This window comes from Diabrotica undecimpunctata, chromosome 3, assembly GCF_040954645.1.
Source record: "Diabrotica undecimpunctata isolate CICGRU chromosome 3, icDiaUnde3, whole genome shotgun sequence".
NCBI classification, from domain to species: Eukaryota; Metazoa; Arthropoda; class Insecta; order Coleoptera; family Chrysomelidae; genus Diabrotica; species Diabrotica undecimpunctata.
This window is the reverse complement of record NC_092805.1, coordinates 120,309,418-120,331,167: the sequence shown is the minus strand read 5'-3', so window position 1 is coordinate 120,331,167 and position 21,750 is coordinate 120,309,418. Positions and strand designations below refer to the sequence as shown.

Below are 21,750 nucleotides of genomic sequence, written 5' to 3'. Positions count from 1 at the left end.
GTCAAGAAGAACTTTCAAGGATTAAGCTTTTGGAGAACTTCTTACTCCGAGGAAACTTATGTCACTAGAAGCTGAGATTTACTAAATATGTGTGTCTGTATGTCTGTGGTTAAGATAATACATATTTGGAACAAATTACAAAACTAAATAAAGTAAATCAGTCAAGGATAAAAAAAAGAAGGAATATTTAATAGTAAAATGTTTTTGAAGTTTATAGGCTGTAGTATGAAATTATTGATCTTTTTTATCACTCATCACAACATATTTCCAGTAGAGTGGTGGATTTTAAGAACTAAATGATAGGGGGCAACCGGTTGTACCCGACAATTACAAATTTTTTCAAGGAAGTCCTGCAATTAGCAGATAAAAAGCCATTGTATTGTATTTGATATTTAAAGAACTTTTGAGATCTGGTAAATTCATGTTCACCTGATGGGGAAGATGAACACAATACCCTAAACTGTAAGCTCCAGTTCACCATGAAGGCGAACAACAAACAGATTCCATTTTTAAATGTTTTAGTCGAACGAAACCCCAGCTAAAAACTTAGGAACACTGAGATTGATCATTGAGTGTAGAGAGTTCTCAAATTGAGAAATTTATTGTATTACATGTAGTTGTGTAAAAAACCTAGTGTAAATACTTGTTTAACTTAACACACTGTCGCTTTGGTCATTGATAGAATATCACAGATTTTCAGAGAGGTTATAGAAATGCAAAAACACCCTATCAACTTACTATCAGCTATATGAAATATAAAACCTGTCGTCTCCAGCCTCACGAAAATTTTCTCTAATGATTGGGACCATTCGACAGATTTGTAAAGGCTATAAATAACGCAGATATTCGAGAAGATTATCAACAGGCGATCGACAGTTACGTCCGTTGCTGCATTAACTTTAATGACTGCCGCAGTTGCAGATGAAACGTCAGGAAGAAATAATTCTAAAAGGAACAATATTACTTCAGCAGTTTTTAGAAAACTGTCTTAAAAATCTATTATCTAATATCTTGAGTCCTCAATGAATATATTCTACGCTTTTATCATGGGGTTTCCAAACATCCTCACTTATGCAAATTTTGACAAACTGGCAAAAGCACAATGGAAGGATAGATGCTATGTTTTAAATTTTCAAATTGAAAAAACTGGTTCAATCCATAATAAAAACAAAACTATGTCTACCTATTTTGGTGGTCAAAACGAAATCAAATACCTCAGTATAAAGAGCAATTGAAGAAAGAAGAGAAGGAATATTTGCAAAAATATATATTTATGGCTAGCCCGATAGTAAACGAACTAAACATTTTATAATAGAAGAAAGCGTAGTTACAACCACGTTATATTTATTATAAACGATATGACCTACTTCGTTTTTATACACCTTGGCGTGGTAATGGGGCTTGAGCCAGGTAAACTGCTGTCAGGTACCGAGAACTGCACGGCAGTTCATATTAGGCTTTATATTTACATCGAGAGCTCTGTGGGTACGTACCCTTATTTCTATCATAGTCGTAGTATCAGAACGGGCCAAATCAATCAAAATCATAATAAAAAAAAACAAGTATAAGAAGGCACTAAGTTATCACTTTGCTGGACATACTTCAGTTTATTTCCCACAACATTGGGACATAATATAATATCAGAGAATGACTTCCGTAGTAAATTAAACAACGAGAAACTCGCCAACGCTTATCCTAAGCTCAAAGAAGAAAGCTCGGTAACATCAGTAGCCTGATGTTACAGTAACCTAAAAAGTAGAAGTGTTGAAATTAGTAAGTTTGTCGTACTACGGAAACTTAGGCCAGGAAATAGGGCCAAAATTACATAGATAAATAGAAACAGAAGATTCTTAGAAAGATATATGGAGATTTAAAAGAGGGCAATGTATGCAGAAAGAAAACAAACAATGAAATAATGCAATTATATGGACAATCAAAAATAGAAAGGCTTTCGAAGAATTCAAGGTTTGAGGAGGCTCAGAATCAGGTTTCGACTAGAATGCCGAAAGAGAGAATACCTACAAAATTAATTGAAACTAAAGCTGCAATAAAAAAAGTCGGACAATAAGACTTAAAGTTTATAAAAGTCAAAGACTAAAAAATGTAGCACAAGATAGGAAGAAGTAGAAGAAAACTATCGAAGGGTTTCTACGGCCTGTTCGACTAATGTATATGTTCGACTAATGGAATATGTCTCTCCAATTTATCCTTGGATATGCCTTCAGACTCAGCGATTTGTGAAAAGTTGTCTGCATAACGAACTGAATTTTGTTACCCATACAATAGCTTTTAGTTTGCCGTACTAGTTATTTTAACTTATTCACTATATTTAATAGCGATAAAAATACAAGATTACCTCAATACATACCTCGTTTATTGGATCAGTGATGATTCCTTTGTATATCCACATTCCCAACATTTTCATATATGGATAACATGCAGCTTCCATCAATTTTAGACACAGAAGTTGAGCTCTTTCATCACCAATAGAACCACTTACATGATCATGAAGTAAACTTAAAACCTTTCCACCTTTTGCATCCGACTACAATAATAAATGTCAAAATAATATGATACTAATAAATTTATGTCTTTAAGTTAATAGCTCTGATACATACCTTACTTATTGATGATGCTATGTTTGCTGCAATTCCTAAGCTCTGCATATTTCTTTGGACGTAAAACCATAGTTTCTGTATAGTTAGATTCTTCGATCGAAATTCGCTTTCCAATTGGATTGTAAATAACTGAAACAAAAAAAAAATAATGTAAAAAATTCTACAAACTATGTTTTTTTATTTATTCAATAGTTCATCCTTGTAACATTAAGTGAATCTATTAAAGTGAGAGGTTCTCCTTTTAAATATGATTTAAGATAAATATTTTTTTGTACGTTAGTAAGACCTTGGTCTTCTTTAATTAAAGATTTTTTATTTTATTTATTAAAACTTACAAACACCACCTAGGTAGTAATTACATGTAAGAGTGCTCATTACTTGGTATAAAAATATACACACAAAAACTACAATATACACACAAGTACAAAATAAAAACACAGAAAGTAAAACACATTAAAAAAAGACACAAGTTAATAAAATTTTAAAATTCAATCCATTACTTATCTATTCATAACATTTTTTAATATCCCTTACACTACAGGTACAGAGGTCTATATCACAGATCTTTATTAACTGATTACACTGATATTGCATATAGTTTATTATTGCACAAGAATTATATGGACTACAAGAAAATAGGTCATTACTGTTTACCCTTAAGTTGACCTTTGGCACATGAAACCTAATAAAGTTTATCAAACGATATGTCTTATATTTAACATTGTTAATGATATTATGAATAAACACAACACAATGCATGTTTCTTCTTTGCTCTAATGACTGCAAGCCAAATATTTGAAGCAACTCTTTTGATGGCGTAAGGTGAGTATACACATTGTATTGAAGAGATGTAAGATGTATATAATTGGTATAAAGGCAACCATTTTTGCAATTCACCTTGGAAAATAGATATTGATATTTGTGGTAGTTTAATAGCAGAATGAGAAATATTATTTGAATGTCTGTTACTACTAGAGAAGTTATCATTATAAGCTGAAGGCTGTGAAATATTTGTTAATTCGCGCCTAATTTTGGCCAAAGTTTTGCAGTACAGATATTCCAACTTATCTCTGTTCTCCACATCAAGATTTTCTGTGTCTAAGTCTTCAATATGGTCTTGCGTCAGACAATATTGCTTGACAATATCAGACACGGCAAAGTGGCGTTGGTGAATAAATATCGTTTTAATTTTCGGCTGTAAGAAAACTCGGAAAACGGGACTTACAACGAAAAGTAACTCGGTAGAAGTGACCCACATATAAACACCGATAAGGGTCGGAGATTCGACGGGTTGACTGGTCGACGACTCTTTTCGCGGTGTAGGACAGGGAAGGAGATAAACAGTGAAATAACAAGAAAAGGCCAAAGAAAATATTGTAAGAATGGACAGCGACGAATACTCTACAGATGAAGGAAGAAAAAGAAAAGGAGAAAATATAGATTTTTTTGTAAACAGCAAAAAAACACCAAGAACTCCTACAAAACGCCAAACAACTGAATCTGAGAAATTAGACCAGTTATTAATAATGATGAAAGAAATGAACACAACTCAAAAAGATATGAAGCAAGAACAGAAAGAAATAAAAACTGAAATAAGAGAAATTAAAGACCAACAAAACAAAACAAACGAAGCTCTACTAAAACTGACAGTAGAAAACGAACAATTAAAAAAAGAAAATCAGGATATAAGAAAAGAGAATTCAGAAATAAGGAGAGAGTTACAAGAAATGAAAAAAGCAGTCGAAATAATCGAAAAAAAATAGAAGAAAAAACAACATTGTAATAAATGGTCTAAAAATGGATACAAATGAACCAAGCAGCCTAAAAGAAAGAATAAACGGACTTTTTAATAAACATCTTCAAATTGATATTACACCTACAACAGTAAAAAAAATAGGCGAGAATACATGCGTAATAAAACTAAGAAATGAAGAGGAAAAACACGAGATTATGGCAAAAAAATATAAACTAAAAAACGTCGTAGGAGAGAAAGTATTCATCAATGATGACTTGACCAGAGAAGAGAAAGAAAAGCAGAAACACCTAAGAAATTTTGCAAAAAACGAAAAAGAGAAAGGCAAAGACGTCAAAATTGGTTACAACAAGGTGTTAGTAAACCAAGAAGAATGGAGATGGAACAAAATAAAAAAGGAACTTGAAAAACATCCAAAAAACTAGAAAACTACACCCACACGAGGAACATTGATAACGACCAAAGCAACGGAAAGGATCTGACAATGACGACCAGGGCGACGAATAGGAATAACGATAGGAAAAAGCACGATGCAAAGGTAAACAAGGATGAGAATAGAAAGAAGATGAAAGATATACCGCAGAAAAAAGGAGAGATAAAAATGGGAACATGGAACGTAAGAAGCATCAATGGAAAAGAGGTAGAACTTGTAGAAGAAATGATCAGACAAAAAATAGAAATATTAGGAATAACGGAAACGAAAATGAAAGGAAGAGGTTTTAAGAGGATACACAAAGGATATTGGTTATTTTGGGTAGGAGCTGATGCAAAGGAGAGAGCAAAAGAAGGCGTAGGGATAATAATTGCACCGAATAGTATACAATACGTTATAGAAGAAACATATGTTAACCAGAGAATATTATCGCTGAAAATGAAACTGATAGACGAGGAAATATGGACAATAATAACAGCCTACGGAGTAAATGAAGATGCAAAAAAGGAAGAGAAGGATAAATTTTTCGAGGAGCTCCAAATGCAAATTGACAATGGGGAAGAAAATATAATTGTAATGGGAGATCTAAACGGTAGAGTCGGAAATAATAACAATGGAATTGAGGAATGCATGGGAAAAGAAGGAGAAGAAATACTAAACAAAAATGGCGAAAGAATAATAGAAATATGTATGGAGAATAAACTTGTTATAACAAATACAAAATTTAAACATAAAAAAGTACACAAATACACGAGAGTACAAGAAAGTAGAAATGAAAAATCAATCATAGATTACTTTTTGGTAAGTAGCAACAAATGGAAAAGAGTACAAGACACGAAAGTCAAAAGAGGCTCAGAGATTGGCAGTGATCATCATCTAGTAATAATGAGAATGAGAACAGCAAAAGAAAATGAAGAAAAGAGGAGAAAGGTAGTAAATGAAAAAGTAAAAAGCTACAAATTAAAAGAAGAAAGATATAAGCAGATATTCCAAGAAAAATTAGACAATATTTTGAAAGGTAGGGCAAAAACTGCTAGTATAGAGGAGAAGTGGGAAAATCTCAAGACCAGCTTAATCATAGCTGCTGAGGAAACTTGCGGGAAGACAAAAATAGCAAATAATAGCATGAGGAGAACTGAATGGTGGACGGACGAAATACGAAGGAAAGTAAAGAACAAAAAAGAAAAATGGAAGAGATATCTAAGTACAAAGCGCCCTGAAGATTATGAGGCATATAAAGAAAAAAGAAAAGAGGTTAAAATAGCTGTAAAAGCAGAAAAAGAAAGGTCATGGGAAAAGTTTGGACTAAAAATGACAAATAATTATAGAGAAAACCAAAAACTCTTCTATGGCGCATTAAAACAGCTCAGACAAAAGAAAGAACACATGATGCCGAATATAAAAGACAAGAATGGAAAGGTAATAACAGAAGAAAACCAAATAATGGAAAGATGGAGAGAACATTTCAAAGAGCTAACTCATACAGACGTAGACAACATAGTGGAGATACAAGAAATTAATGAAGAACAAAAAGTAGAACCCATAACAACAGAGGAACTAGAAAAGGCAATTGAAAGAGTTAAATTAGGCAAAGCACCAGGCAAGGATGATATCACCCCGGAAATGATAAAATTCATGGGAATAGAGGGAGTGGACAGCATGAAAGAACTAATGAATGATATCATAAAAAGAGCAGAAATACCACAGGACTGGAAGAAAGACATTATACTACCAATACACAAAAAGGGCGACAAGAGAAACTGTAATAATTACCGAGGTATTACTATATCAAGTATTCCTGGGAAGGTATTCGCAAGAATAATAGAAACAAGAATAAAAACCCAAATAGAACCAACTATGGAAGATACACAATGTGGATTCAGGAAGGACAGAAGCACGCAAGACCACATATTCACAATAAGACAAATAAGTGAGAAAGTAATCAATAAAAATAGAGAAATACATATATGCTTTATTGATCTGGAAAAGGCGTTTGACAGAATACAAAGAAAGGACGTATGGAGGACATTAAAGGAAAGAGGAGTTGACAGGATAACAATTGATGTAATAAAGGATATGTACAATAATAATACAAATACGGTGAGAACCAACAACGAGGAATCCGAAGAATTTACTACAAGTCAAGGCCTCAAACAGGGATGCGTGTTGAGCCCACTGCTGTTCTCAGTGGTACTGGATACAGCAATAAAGAAAGCCAAGAGAAGAATGAGAAAACTAATATTAGGATACTGGCAAATGAAACAGACTCAACTATCAGAGCTTCTATTCGCAGACGACATGGTTTTGATAGCAGAAAACAGAGAAGACCTTCAGAACAACCTTGAAATCCTAGAAGAAGAACTGTCAAACATAAATATGAAAATAAATACAGAGAAAACAAAAACAATGATAATTTCAAATAAGAGAAAGACACACGCAATACAATTAAACGGAAAACAACTAGAACAAGTGGAACATTTTAAATACCTAGGAGCAATAATTGAATCAAACGGTAAACAAGACATGGAAATAAATGAGAGAATGGGACGAACAGGAAGCTTATTTAACACTATGAAAACAACATTTTTGGGAAAAAAAGAAATACCGAAGAAGGTAAAAACGGCAGTCGTTAAATCAGTAGTTAGACCTACAATCATGTATAATAGCGAGTCATGGACATTGACTGGGAGACAAAAATCTCGAGTCAATGCTATGGAAATGAGGTTCCTGAGGAAAATAGCAAACAGAAAGAGGACAGACAAAATACGAAACGAAACAATCAGACAAAACCTAAAACTAGAACCAATAAACGAAAAAATAGTAGAGGGGCAACTAAGATGGTTCGGACACGTGTGTAGAATGTCGAATGAAAGATTAACAAAACGAGTGTTTGAAACGAGAATGCAAGGGAAAAACAAACGAGGAAGACCAAGAGTTAGGTGGGTAGACGAAATCAGAAAAGAAGTTGAGAAGAAAGGATTGACATGGGAAAGTGCACGAAATCTAACACAAGACCGGATAGCATGGAGACAACAGTGCAAATCTTAACCCCACCAGCCTTACACCTAACGGTAGAAAGGCTTAGGACTAAGTAAGTAAGTAAGGTGAGTATACACATTGTATTGAAGAGATGTAAGATGTATATAATTGGTATAAAGGCAACCATTTTTGCAATTCACCTTGGAAAATAGATATTGATATTTGTGGTAGTTTAATAGCAGAATGAGAAATATTATTTGAATGTCTGTTACTACTAGAGAAGTTATCATTATAAGCTGAAGGCTGTGAAATATTTGTTAATTCGCGCCTAATTTTGGCCAAAGTTTTGCAGTACAGATATTCCAACTTATCTCTGTCCTAAGTCTTCAATATGGTCTTGCGTCAGACAATATTGCTCAAAATTATGAGTTAAGGTATTTTCTTTAATTTTCAATAAATATTCATTATTTTGATTTTCTAAATTATCTTCTACCCAATTTACTATTCGCGTTATATTTGCCTTGATATATTGGCGAGATTTCTTTTCATTTTCCATAAGTTTAAATTGGATTTACAATGTGACAAAATACAAAATATTTAAAAATACAAAATATGTTTTAAAACAGCAGTTACATAAACATTTTTTGTAAATCGTTAGTTCCCATCTCAACACTGAGAACGGTTAAGAAAGTATGACGTAACTCAGACTATCCACAGACTAAAGTCTATTCTAGAAAATTTTAAACATAAATCAAACAGCTTAAATATACATTAAAAAAGAAAAAAATAAATATTAACTAAGAATTAAACACAAAGCGTCTTTATTTTAATATATTCAGCGTAATAAGTCTATTTAAATACCTGTCAAACTTTAAAATTTTGTCAATAAATTGTACCTATATCTCCAGTAATCAGGTTATTCCTTTGGAAATGCTTCTGTAATCTAGAATATTATGTCGTGAAAGTCTTTGAATCCATATACTTTGTCTATAACTGGAAGTGTTTAATTCTGGACAACAATCTTTTAACAAATATCTTGAGAATTATACCTTGTTGTCAGCGGTGATTTTTAACTATTGATTTCCAACTAACTTCTTATCCGGCTCGAAGGACCAATGATTGGGGACGTAGTCCTAGCTAAACGTCTTCCAAGCTCGGGGTGTCGTATTATTAAAATACAACTTGGTTTTCTTGAGATTTTATTCTTTTAAACATCACAACACTTATAAATCTACTAATTTACAATAATTTTCCTTCGATATCGCTGGTAGTAAGTTGGAATATCTGTTTGAGTTAATTCACCACTATAATTATTATTCTTGAACTAAAACGCTTAAGAAAAAAGACAGTTTTTTAACTGTAGAGTTATTGCGTGTGTATTTTGTGAGGGGTAGCGCAAGAGTGTCTTGAAAAATGTCTTATGTCATTCGTTAACGTAAAGGTTTTAATTCTAAAGGGAGGCGTGACGGAAGGTAAAGTTATTTTGTAACAGTTTTGTAAAATAAAAGGGAACAATGTAATTTTATGTTGGAAATACTGCAACAATCCTTTTGTACATATTTGGTGAAATCATACGTTACAGTTCATAAAATATCTTCTATGTGTTAACGTTGGTGTGTACACATCATAGAATGAGTAATAAATAATTTAGATGGTAAAGTTAGAAAGAAGGAAAATAGATAAAACTAACAACAGTCATATAGGTATGTACAGATACGAATGTTGTAACGTAACTTGTCTGGATGGGAACTGGGGGGACGGAAAGAGAACAAAATCCAGGTGCCAGTTAGTTCACCTTGCAAACCGGCGCTCAGGAGTTTTGAATGACACAACGGTGAGCTTTGAGACGTGGGTCTATAGATTTGGGATGGGAGGCGTGACGTAACGTAAAGTTATTTTGTAACAGTTTTGTAAAATAAAAGGGAACAATGTAATTTTATGTTGGAGATATTGCAACAATCCTTTTGTACATAGCTCCAGCTCCAGCCGGCACTGACTCTAAATTTTTAACTTAATTATAATTCATCACCTTATTCATCACTTTTGTTTAGCTGTTTACTACCTCTCGAAATGAGACATGTTATTATGTACTTATATTTTAGTTGTACTTCACTGTAATATAGATTGTCTCATTCTTATTTACGGGCTACGTGCATAATTGCAACAAAAACTAAAAACAGGCCAACGCGACTTCATCGTCCTCTCTGGCTGCTCTCCGAGAAGTGACATTATCACTAAAAAATCATTCTTTTTCAGCATAAGTGGAAAGATTCTTGTTTATTTCCTGCGCAAATATCTAGGCGGAACCAATATCAAACGAAACAGCAATTTGTTTATCATAAACAGACAAACAAACTCCAAAATGTTTAAATTATCAATATCAGAGACGCAAAAACATTAAGAATCTTTTTCGGTTTTTATAATATAAGGGGTGAAACAAAAATGCTACAATGTTTGTTTCGCAACCCATGATGCCACTCAAGACATCATGAAAATAAAATGAGCAGCAAAAGATAGCTGCAACAGAGATAGAAACATCTGAAAATATGGTCCGAAAAACAAGAATGGACCAAATAAAAAATGAGAAACTTAAAGCAAAAATAATTGCTAGAAAAATAAAAATTCTCGAGGAAAGATTGAAGTGGTACAGACATATAAGAAGAGAGAGTGACATGTGACATCATATGAAAAGAAAAGACAGAAAGAAAGAAAGGTTTTCTAATGAAGGGAGATAAACCTAGAGACACGAAGTAGAGGGGACTAAGTATTATGTAATAAGTAGTATATAAGAAAAAGAGAGAGAGAGAGGGAGAGAAAAAAGTAGAGAGATTTTTCAATCATGTGCAGCGCAGTCTTTATTACATTGCTAAATAATATTCATTTTCTTAATACAATAAACTTATATTAGAGTTTCACACTGCATCTGTCATTTAATTTTTTATTTTTTTTATGATCCATGTGAAAGTTTTTATGGCGGTTAAAAAACCATTATGAGACAGGTAACTAAAACAGTATTTTATAGGAGAAAGACCACTTACCATATGCTCTTTAATAATATTCTGCATGGCTTCAGCCAAAGCATTGTTAACTTGTCCAAATTCAAACCTCATTTTTTCTTCTGTAAACCTCTGTATTATAGAATAATGGCTGGCCAAAGGTAATATCTGTTTAATAAGTTCTCTTAAAGAAAGCGGAACATTATCATTAATCCTAAAAGTTCTTGGACCGTAAACATCTCTCAATTCTTCAGGTTCTATGTAGCATCCTGGTAAACCTAAAATTATGAGCACATTAAAACTATAATTAGTCCATTAAGATATGATGGTTTTCTGCTCAGAATTCTTTTTATATGCATGGATTTGCTTGAAATTTTGACAGTAGGTAGAAAATAGCTCAAAGATCAAAATCTACTTTATGCCAGTATGTGCTTTTCCTCTGGGGGTTTACCACCCCAACTCAAGGGTGAAAAAGTTTATAAAAAAACCGTGGTAGTCGCTAAAATAGTAAATGTTAACACTAAAATGTTCTTTAAAGTTTTTTCATAAAGTCAATATTTTTGGAGTTATTCGTGACTGAACGTTCACAAATAACACGTCAAAATAGCCGTTTTTAAACGGTTTTTCGCGAATAACTCCAAAAATTTAGATTTTATTCATCATAGAAAGTAGACTTTTATTCATCAAATACAAAAATCCAAACATACGATGTTAAATAAGCGGAAACCGGTAGATTTTTCATGAAAAACTTGTAGGAACTTTTTTAAAGATCTTAAAAAAAATTAAAATCACTACTATTTAAAGTGATTTGCAGGAAAATTAAGGTAAGTTATAACTAAAATAAAGTCCGCTTATATTTTTTGTGACGTAGAAAGTAACAAGCTCATCCTCGCCAAAAACACTTTTTTTTCAAAATAACTGATTAACTGAAAAAGATACCGAAAAAATGTTACAATACAAAACATCTTTTTTCTGTTGAAGATTTTGATTTTTTTATTTCTATAAATTAAAAATTAAACGAGATATGATTGTTTAAAGGTTGTATTCGCATGCATTTAGTACCATCTTCAAGTACTTTAAGCGCAACCCTTTTTTAAACGAAGGGCTTGAAAAAAATTTAGTATACACCTCTTTGTAGCCCTTAAAAAAAACTGCTCGATTGGGCTTAGATCGGGACTGCATGCTGGCCACTCAATAACCTAAAAAATCAACTTCATCTTGGATAAAAGTAGAGTTTCCCCAATATGACCGAAGGTATAATACAAGATACTACATGAACTGCCAGAATTTTCTCAATATACAGATTCTCAGGTCATGCATGAACCTCTGCCATAACCTAGCTGCTCCTTTTCGCAACACTCTCGCCCCATATAAAGACATTACTGGTCTTGTCAGAGCTTCACAGCTACAATATCCAATGTGAATGATCTCGTGCAAAATTCAGGCGTGCTTTGCAGTGGAATGGGGTAAATGTTGCACTGAGGTCCTCACTGAGTCAGCTTTCTTTCCTTAACTCTTCTTCTTACTTTCCACTTACTAACATTTACTGCTAAAACCTCACGAAGCTTTGTTGCACTTAAATTACATTAAGGTGACCATTCCTTAACGACTTTAATGCAATGAAGCTGTCATTGTGTTCGGTTGTACAACGATTTTTGATAGGATCGAGTTTCCTGTATCTTTCGCAAACGCTTTGAATCGCTCTATGTAACACAAATAGTCAAACTAGAGATCTAGAGATCAACAAAAATGAAAACAAAAAATATATTTACCTATTAAGATATTAAGTAAATCTTCAATAAGGACATTTTCTTGAGATACCACAGGTACTGTTGGTATGGACTGGTGAGAAAAATTGGGAGAAAAATCACAAGTCATATGTGGACGTCTCTGAACCCAGGAAACTACTGTGGGAGTATTAGCTAGTGGAACTGTTGGTGAAGTGTTTAAAATTGATTTTATAGAATCGTCTTTAGTTGGTTTTTTGGTAACAGCTTTTTTTAAACGATTTTTAATCTAAAAAGTATGTAACAGGTTAATATTATTTTTGAAACAAGAAATTTTGATTAATACATAGGTATGAAAGGAAACAAAATACTCACTTTTAATGAAACTTTTTAGTGAAACTTTACAGTTTTACAGTGTTGCCATAATACAATTACTTGTACAAAAATTATGATATATTATTTTAAAGGTTTATAGACTGTGCCCGGTAATTGTTTCGTTTGTTCTTCCAGACATCATCAAAGTCGAAAGGTAGTGGAGTTAACTTCCTGTCGCTCCTATTAGCAACTGTGTTTAATCAAATAAAATTTGTTCCGTGTCCTTTTCAGCATGCATGGAGACAGAGTTCTGAATTAACTAGGGGCTCTTCTGTACTTCATAGAAGACGGACGGGCGAGGGTCCCCAATCCTGACAAAAAATATCTGATAGGGAAATGCCCTATCAGCTATTGGGTCAGGAAAATATATGAATAAGGTTTACAGAACGTCAACCAAATCCCAGTAGAAAGAGTAACGCACTACAATTACCTCGTCACCATAATAAATGAAAAATAGACCAACAACCTAGAGATAAGAGTGCTCAACGGAAAAGCTAGATCCACCTTAAACCGGATGAGGGCCTTCTTCAAGAGCCAAAATCTCTCAGTATAAAAGTAGGAATGCTGAGATGCTACGTCTTCTCTGTCCTTGTCCTACTGTCCTTTTTTATTGTGTTAAATCTTAGACCATGAATGAAGATATGTGCAGAAGATTGGAAGCATTTGTGATGTATGATAGGAAAATACTTAAAATCCTGTGGACTGACCGAGTCACAAATGAGAAGGTTCTCAGAAGAATGAAGAAGAACTGAAAAGTACTTATCATCATCAAATCTCGAAAAGCTACAGACCTTCAAGACATATAATGCGAAATAAATCCAGATATGCCCTCCTACAAGGAAAAATATGTGGAAAGTGAGATCCAGGAAGAAGGAAATTCTGGTTAGAGAACCTCAAAACCTGACCAGACAAGATAAAGATTGCCATGATGATCGCCAACATTCGTTATGGATAGGCACACCAAAAAAAGAAGAAGGTCTTACCAAATAAGCATCTATGGATCAACTAAGGATATGGCACGGGTCAACAGCTATCACTAGTGACTCAAGGCTGAATAAAATAATTCTTCGCAAGCTTGATAACACACATTTATAGGTGACAATCAAATATGGTATTAAGCAGTTATGCTACATCCAGTATGACACATCTAGCAATCCAAATGATGTTGGGCACTGTTTCGCATCCAGACACTGTGACATGGACTACCGAGCATGTATATGTGGAACACTAGGCATGCCAAACCAGCTTCCAGTGGTGATAATAATTCGATTAAATGATGACACAGCACCTGCTTAGTCACTTAGGAATATAAGAGTCTGCTACAAACAGTTAAGTTAGCAATAATCAGTAAAGGGCTAATAAGATCTAAGATAATGGTGACAGGTTTAGCTGAGACAGGCTGATCTTGGACAAGGATATTTTTATCATGACGATTATATGGTCTGTGTTCTTCATATTATTAAAATACATATCAATTGGAATTGTCTGAAGTCATAATATATCATAAAAGAATCTTTAACTTTATTCTTACCTGTGGCAAATTATCTTTAGTTAGTTCTGTGGAGGGAGACATTGAAGGTCTATTGCTTTTTAACAAAAGCTCCTTTAAGCTATGATCTTGTGAAATTTGATCCAATAATTGCACAAAAGCATCTAAGGAATCAACACTACAATTGCAAAAAAAATCAATCAACACTCAATTATATATATAATTCTATAAGCAAATAAACCAGTATTTTAAATATTCTATAATATTCTATAAGCAAATAAACCAGTATTTTAAAGATTAATGTTTTAAAACAAGTACAATAGAACTCCAATTATTCATGTGTGAATTATTCATGCTATGATTTCCCATTATTCAAATGGCATTTTTGTGTCTTTGTTTTCAAAATAACAATAACCAATGTTAAATGCAAGAGAAATGTTTTAACACTTGAACAAAAACTATAGAGTTTATAGATTCTATAGATAGAAAAAAGTGGGAAAGTGTCTCATTATTAACACGAATCTATGAAGTTGGCATGCAAACAATATTCGATATCAATAAAAGCAAAGTGAAACTACAAAACAAATCTCAATCTTACTATTTTAAAAACATATCTGCATAGAAATCATTTCATTTTGAATTTTCAACAACTCAATGAAATACTTTCTAAGTGGTTTTTGCAGAAAAGCTCAGAGGGAGTACCTTTCTTTGGGCCAATGTATCGCAAACAGAGATTTTTCATGAACACTTGAAAATCAACTGAAAATCATAATTAGAATATTGGATTAACACAGGGACCGGATTTGAGATTGGTTTGAAAAATATATAAAAAAAATGATGCACTGCAAGATTGTAATGTATAGAAGAACAACTTTTTGGATATATTAAAACTATATGAAGCCTCGTCCTTAACAATATCAAGCTGGAATTTGTTATGAGAATTCAACTTTAATTAGAAATTTAAAACAAATATCAAAGTAAGCTCAATAGCTCAACATGGATATCATGACCTGGATCACCAAGACATTATCAAATTTTGATAAAATTAATGATTGATAAAAACTATTATGACTGAATTAAATACTAATGAGCCATCACACAATCTTTAGCAATCAAAACACAAATAAAGTTCTATAAGCTAATTTGCTGGCTGTGGTGCAAGGGGCTCCTGTTGGCGTGATGAGGTCTTCTCCAGTGACAAGAATACTTTAACTGGTTTTCAGGTCAACTGGCCAGTTCCTTTTGAGTCTTCTATTGGCTTGGTGTTCTAGCAGAGGTTGGAGTAAGGGGTTACTATGCGATTCCAGTGCTTCATGGTGCTTTGTGTTGTATTTAGTGATTACATACTGTATGAACGGGATTCTTAGGTCTTTATGAAGTGTTAGGTTTGACACATACCAAGGTGCATCAGCTATCGTTCAGAGTATTTTTGATTGGCATCTTTGAATTATGGCTGTGTTTGACTTGCTCGCACATCCCCAGAGTTGGATTCCATATGTCCAGATAGGTTTTATGACGGTTTTGTATACAAGGATTTTGTTTTCAAGGCTCAGTTTTGATTTCCTGTCTACTAACCAGTTTAGATCTTTCATTCTTAGGTCAATTTGTTTCCGCTTCTTAAGAATATGTTCTTTCCAGGTGAGTTTTGAGTCAAGATGTATTCCTAGGTATTTAGTGCTAGAGGATTGGGGAAGTTGGATATTGTTAAGTGAAACTGGGGGACACGGGTCTTTTCTCAAGGTAAAAGTCACTTGGACTGATTTTGTTTCATTCATTTTAATTCTCCACTTGTAAGACCATGTCTCGATTTCATTCAGTTGTACCTGTAGAATTTTAGATGCTATACTTGGATTTTTGTTGGCTGCAAGGATGACAGCATCATCTGCAAATGTGCCAGTGATGGTTTCATTAGTGGAGGGTAGATCTGCTGTGTATAGCACATATAATATTGGTCCAAGAACGCTGCCCTGTGGAACACCAGATTTTATAGGAAAATTATTGGAAATACTTTCATTCACTCTTGTTCGGAATTCTCTCCCGCTCAGATAGGATTTCTAACAGTTTCAGGTAAGTGATGGGTAAATATTTCTTGATTTTGAAAATCAAGCCTGTGTGCCAAAGCTGTGCAGTAGTGTTTACTTTCCATTGCAGAATTTATGGTGTGTACTATTCTATGAACCTACTGTATTGTCAAGTGTTTTTTTCAAAAGCCAAATTGGTGGTTGGGTATCCATTCCTCCGTATTGGGGTCTGAGTTAATATTTTGTTATTGTAAAACTTTCAAGTATTTTGGATACGACTGGTAGTAGCCTTATTGGCCTATATGATGAAACCTTGTTTGGATTTTTTCCTGCTTTTGGGATTAGGATTATTTCAGCGGTTTTAAAGAGCTTTGGCCAGTAGTTTAATCATAGAATAGCATTGAAGATTAGAGTAATCAGTATGATTCCTTTATCTGGTAGTTCCTACATCATCTTGGGTGTTATTTTGTCTAGCCCAGGAGCTTTTCTAATATTTAAATATTGGATTTCTTGTTTAACTTCATTTTTGGTTAGTGGTCTGATTACTGGTATGTTCTCTCAAATAGCGTTGTTTTTCTTTACCACTTCTGGCCCACTGTAGTGTTGGTCCCTGTTCATTTCTAATTGGAGGTACCAGAGTCTTGGGTTTTTTGGAGTTTTTGATCGGTTTCCATATTGAGTTATCATGCCAGTTTAGATTTGTTATGTAGTTTGTAAATGACAATTCTTGTGCCTCTTTAAGTTTGGATTTTAGTTGATTACTTAGCCTGTTTAATGTAGTCTTGTCTGCTGGGGCATGGGTTTGGTGCCATTTGGTCCTAGCTTTCCTTTTTTGAGCTACCAACTTTTTAATTTCAGCTGGGATGTATTGGGCTTTGCTACCTGTATTGTTCGCAGGTGTAGCATTTTGTACAGCCTCTATAAGAGTGTTGTTTAAAGCCGTTAATGTTTCGTCTATCTCCCTTATTGTTTTGAGGCTTACTTGTAGACTAATATCTTCTTCTAATTTGCTGCAGTATTTTTCCCAGTTAGTTCTCCCAGTGTGTAGCCTTGGTGTGGCTGTTTTGTAGACTATAAAGCTGCTGATAGTTGCTATAATTGAGGAGTGATCAGATGAGAGATCATAGTTCGGATGACCTCCATGTAACCAGGAAAGATGCCCTGAGTGATAAATAGATCCAGCAGATCAGGTGTTTTGTTTGGATACATTGGCCAGCATGTAGGAGAGCCTGTTGACAAAGGGTGGTAGTTGTTTTCATGTATTAAGCTTACTAGTTCTCTGCCTTTAGTTGTTGTGAGACGAGATCCAAATAATATATGTTTGCTGTTGAAGTCTCCCCCTGCAATAAATTTATGTCCTAGAGTTTCGAAGAAGTTTTTGAAGTCTTCTTTCTTTAAGTTATCGGGGTGGACAGTAGACTGCTGCGACTGTTATTTCATAAGACCTCATACTGAATTTGATAACTGTAACTTGCAAGCAATTTTCTTTGGTAGTACTGCATGTTTAATAGTATTTTTTATCAGAATAGCTGATCCAGCATGGGCTGTATTGTCTGGGTGGTTTGAGGCATAGGTTGTGTAGTGAGATATCTTAAAGTAAGTTTGACTTGTGAAATGGCTTTCACTTATTAACAGAATGTCAATTTCGTTGTATAGTAGAAATAACTCAACCTCATTTTTGTGCTTTGGAAGTCCATTGGCATTCCACTCTGCTATTTTAATGAAGCTATTGAATTTTAGATATAAGCGTTGCCAGCATGTTTAGGACCATGCTGTTTTGTTGTAGTAATTGTTGTAACATGCTTTTGAATTCCTCTAAGAATTTGTTCATCATGTCATTAATGTTTGATTCTTGTTCAGTACCATTTCTTACTGCATTAGCAGAGCTGCCTTGCGATTGTTTTGGGTAATGGGTTAGAGGCACTGATGTTGCTGTAAGCATTGTAGGTCTAGTTGTATTGTTAGTGTTTTGTTGAATATTCATACAATTGTTAGCATTGTTTGGCTTGAGTAAGTTATGATAGAATTGACATCCTTTGTAGTTGGCTAGATGGGCACCTTCACATAAAGCACACCTAGCATTGGCATCTTTACTTTTTTTGCAGGCTGATGTATTGTGTTCACCACCACATTTGACGCACACAAATGGTCTGTTGCAGTATGATCTTGAGTGGCCATATTGCTGACATCTCATGCATTGGGTGATCCCTTTTGTTATTTTTGGAGGTTCCACTTGTATAGCTCTATTTTGAAGATTTGTCAGTTTGTACATGTCTTTGTTTTTTTCTGCTGGTTCTAAGTCTACGAAGAATATATTTAAAGGTTGTTTCGTTGTTCTACTTATGCAATTCATCGCGTTTCTAACCTTATGTCCATTTGTTGCTAATTTAGTTTTTATTTCATTGATGTCCATCGTATGGTGTAGGTGTTTGATGACTATTCTATAGGCACGCTTTTCTTTAGGTTGATAAGTATGGTGTACTACATTTTTGTCCCTCACGTATTTTATTATTTTCCTATATGTGTCTGGTGTATCGCAACTTATCTTTACTGTGTTGTCTGCTAAGGATTTTGTGATGTATTCTGGTATTAGATCTATTTGTTTTATCATTTCATTGTATTTAATTACTCCGTAGACGTATATTGGAGGTGGTTTTGATGTTTTATTTGCGTTTTTGTTGGTTTTAGTGGATTCTTCTTCCTCTTGGTCTGGGAGTGTTAGAGAACTATATTTGTTATTTGTTACTGTCTCTGATGGTCTATTGGTAACATCTACTTTTCTTCTTTTCAAGGTTTTTTTTGACTACTTGCCAAGGATTTTCTTTATTTTGCTCGCTCTCATCTAATCCTAAGAATTCTTCATCGCTAGTTGATGATCTTCTATGGTGGTGTTGACTCTTATTTATTGCATACTGTGTGGGAATTGGTTGAGCTTCAATATTCTGAGGTGGCTGGTGTTGTGGTGTTTATGTGTTGCAAGGTGGGACATCCTGTATAGTAAGTCCATTATTATTTGTTGACAACATTTGTTGGTTGTAATTAATTCCTGTCCCATTAAAAGCAGGTAATGCTACTAATGCATTTTTTATCTACTAGTCAATTGGTTGACCACTTTTATCAATACACTGATAAGCTAATTTGTTTTGTTTTTGTTGATTTAAAGTGTCTGTAGCACTATTGATAACAGGAGCAATCGACTGTATACTACGAAAGCTAAGCGGGTACTAATCAAAAAAAAAATCTTGATAAAAAATTGAGATAGATTATGGAATAAATGTTCCTTCTTCCTGATGGTTAGTCACCCCACTAAAGGGATCAAAACAAATATAAACATAACTTTTAGACACAATTATTTGGCCAATTAGAAAGAGATGCAGGGACTGCTTTGCGTCAGTTTTCTCTCTGTCACTCTGGAGGAACTCAACTGTATTGTAGCACTCAGTCTATTTGTATTATAATATGTCTATGATTAAAACAACAATGCTAAGCTTTAAGATCTGACCTTTTTGGGTTCTACAATTTTGTCAACTTGTAATGAGCAAAACGAATGAACGAAGACAACGAAGTAACAAACAACGAAGTCATGAGAAGAATCAACAAAAGAATGGAAGTACTGGAAACCATCAAGACACGAAAGCTGCAATACCTGGGGCATGTTATGCGTAATGAGAGATACAACCTACTTCAATTGATTATACAAGGGAAAATCCAGGGCAAGAGAAGTGTAGGAAGAAGAAGAATCTCATGGTTGCGTAACTTGAGGGAATGGTACGGATGCACATCAATTGAACTATTCAGAGCAGCAGCATCTAAGATCAGAATAGCCATGATGATTGCCAACCTCCGTCGCGGAGATGGCACGTGAAGAAGAAGAAGAATGAGCAAAACCAGCTAAACCTAGTTCTAGTAGACACATTTTATATCACAAAAATAAATTAAACATAGGATTGCAACCTCTCTGTATGTTGTAAACCACTTTAAATCATCACTTAAAATGAGATTAGACAGAAATATCTCAAAAAAATAAGGACTAAGATTAAGAAGTATCGTAGAGAAGGTTGGATACTAAAAGGAATATTCGACTATAAGTCCAGCAGAGATATTAAAACATTTTTCATGGTCCATGTAATATGCCAGGCAAAGCTGTACTGTCATCTACTAGTGCTGTTACCGTAAATAACATTAATCTTTCTTAAGATTGTGGTCATTTCATAGATAATAGTACCTACTATTCATTTAAAAATAAATTTAATTGAGTTTCTGTACCTACTTTTTGTCTTTTAGGTCATTATATTTAACAAGAAAGGCTTGGGCTTCAGGAATATCTTGAGAGAGCCGGGATAAATGATTCTGGATAACTACAGAATATCCTGCCGAACTTGTTGTTTCCCGTGCTTGTAAATACTCTACTAATTTATTAGGGTTTACTTTGCCACTAAAACATAAATTAAAAGTAATTGATCAACTGATATTATAACGTACGTACCCTAAACTATTCAGTAATTCTGCCACAATGTGTTGCAATTTAAATTCACTCATTGTTTTGGATAAAAATACGTTTTGGTTGGGTAGTTTTTATTATTATTATTTTATAAGTTTAAATCTAATCCAAAAGTATCATAAACAACGATTTTTAGCTGTCAGTGTCAACGTCAACGTAACGTCAAAATGAAAATGACACTAGACACTGCCAACTGATTTTATTTTTTCATAATGAGGAACAAAAAATATACAAAATAGGTGCAATATATTTCTTTAATTCGCAGCTTAATATATTTAAAAAATTAATGTTCTCAAATGAAGGAATAAAAGTTACTATGTCGTTAATATTCAAGTTTCAACTAAAAATTTATTAAATCTGAGAAACTTTCTGTTTAGCGACATCTTTTAGAATAAGTCCCCAGTTTTAGAAAAAAAAAAAATACTTGCAAAGTTAATAAGATACACCATATACAGCGAAGAGATGGCAGTAGTAGCGAATGTAAAAATTTAAATGGTAATAAAAGTTAAAACAATAATTATTGTTTAATTAAAACAATGAAGTAGAAACGACGCACAAGACACAAGTTATATTTTACATAAAAAGCTGGCTAAAAATGGAAGTTTCAAAAATTATCATTTCGGGCCGATTCTTGTCGTTAAACTAGGTATGCAATGTAGCAAAAAATGATTTTACTAAATTTGTTAGACAATTACTAATGCTAATTTTGCAGGAACCAATGCGACATTTCCTCTTGTGTTCAATCAAACAAATATATACACTGCATTTTGTCGTTCCAATACACATTGAATCCCAAATATAGGGAATACGGTAAATTCTTAGAATGACCAACAGTTCACTTAGATCTTTGGCCGATTT

At 33.7% G+C, this 21,750-nt stretch overlaps 1 protein-coding gene across 2 annotated transcripts in view; it reads right to left on the bottom strand.

The window, feature by feature from the left end:
- LOC140437318 (gamma-tubulin complex component 2-like) overlaps positions 1–21,047 on the bottom strand; it is a 62,167-nt gene extending 41,120 nt beyond the window's left edge. For both annotated transcript variants that reach the window (XM_072526782.1, XM_072526783.1), the window contains exons 1-7: positions 20,878–21,047; positions 20,662–20,826; positions 14,413–14,548; positions 12,552–12,795; positions 10,822–11,057; positions 2,619–2,747; positions 2,369–2,545 (exon numbers count right to left, since the gene is read on the bottom strand). In XM_072526782.1, coding sequence (XP_072382883.1) covers positions 2,369–2,545; positions 2,619–2,747; positions 10,822–11,057; positions 12,552–12,795; positions 14,413–14,548; positions 20,662–20,826; positions 20,878–20,930 — 1,140 coding nt within the window. In that variant the 5' untranslated portion in view covers positions 20,931–21,047. The remainder of the gene's footprint in view (positions 1–2,368; positions 2,546–2,618; positions 2,748–10,821; positions 11,058–12,551; positions 12,796–14,412; positions 14,549–20,661; positions 20,827–20,877) is intronic.
- Between the last annotated feature and the right edge of the window lie 703 nt (positions 21,048–21,750).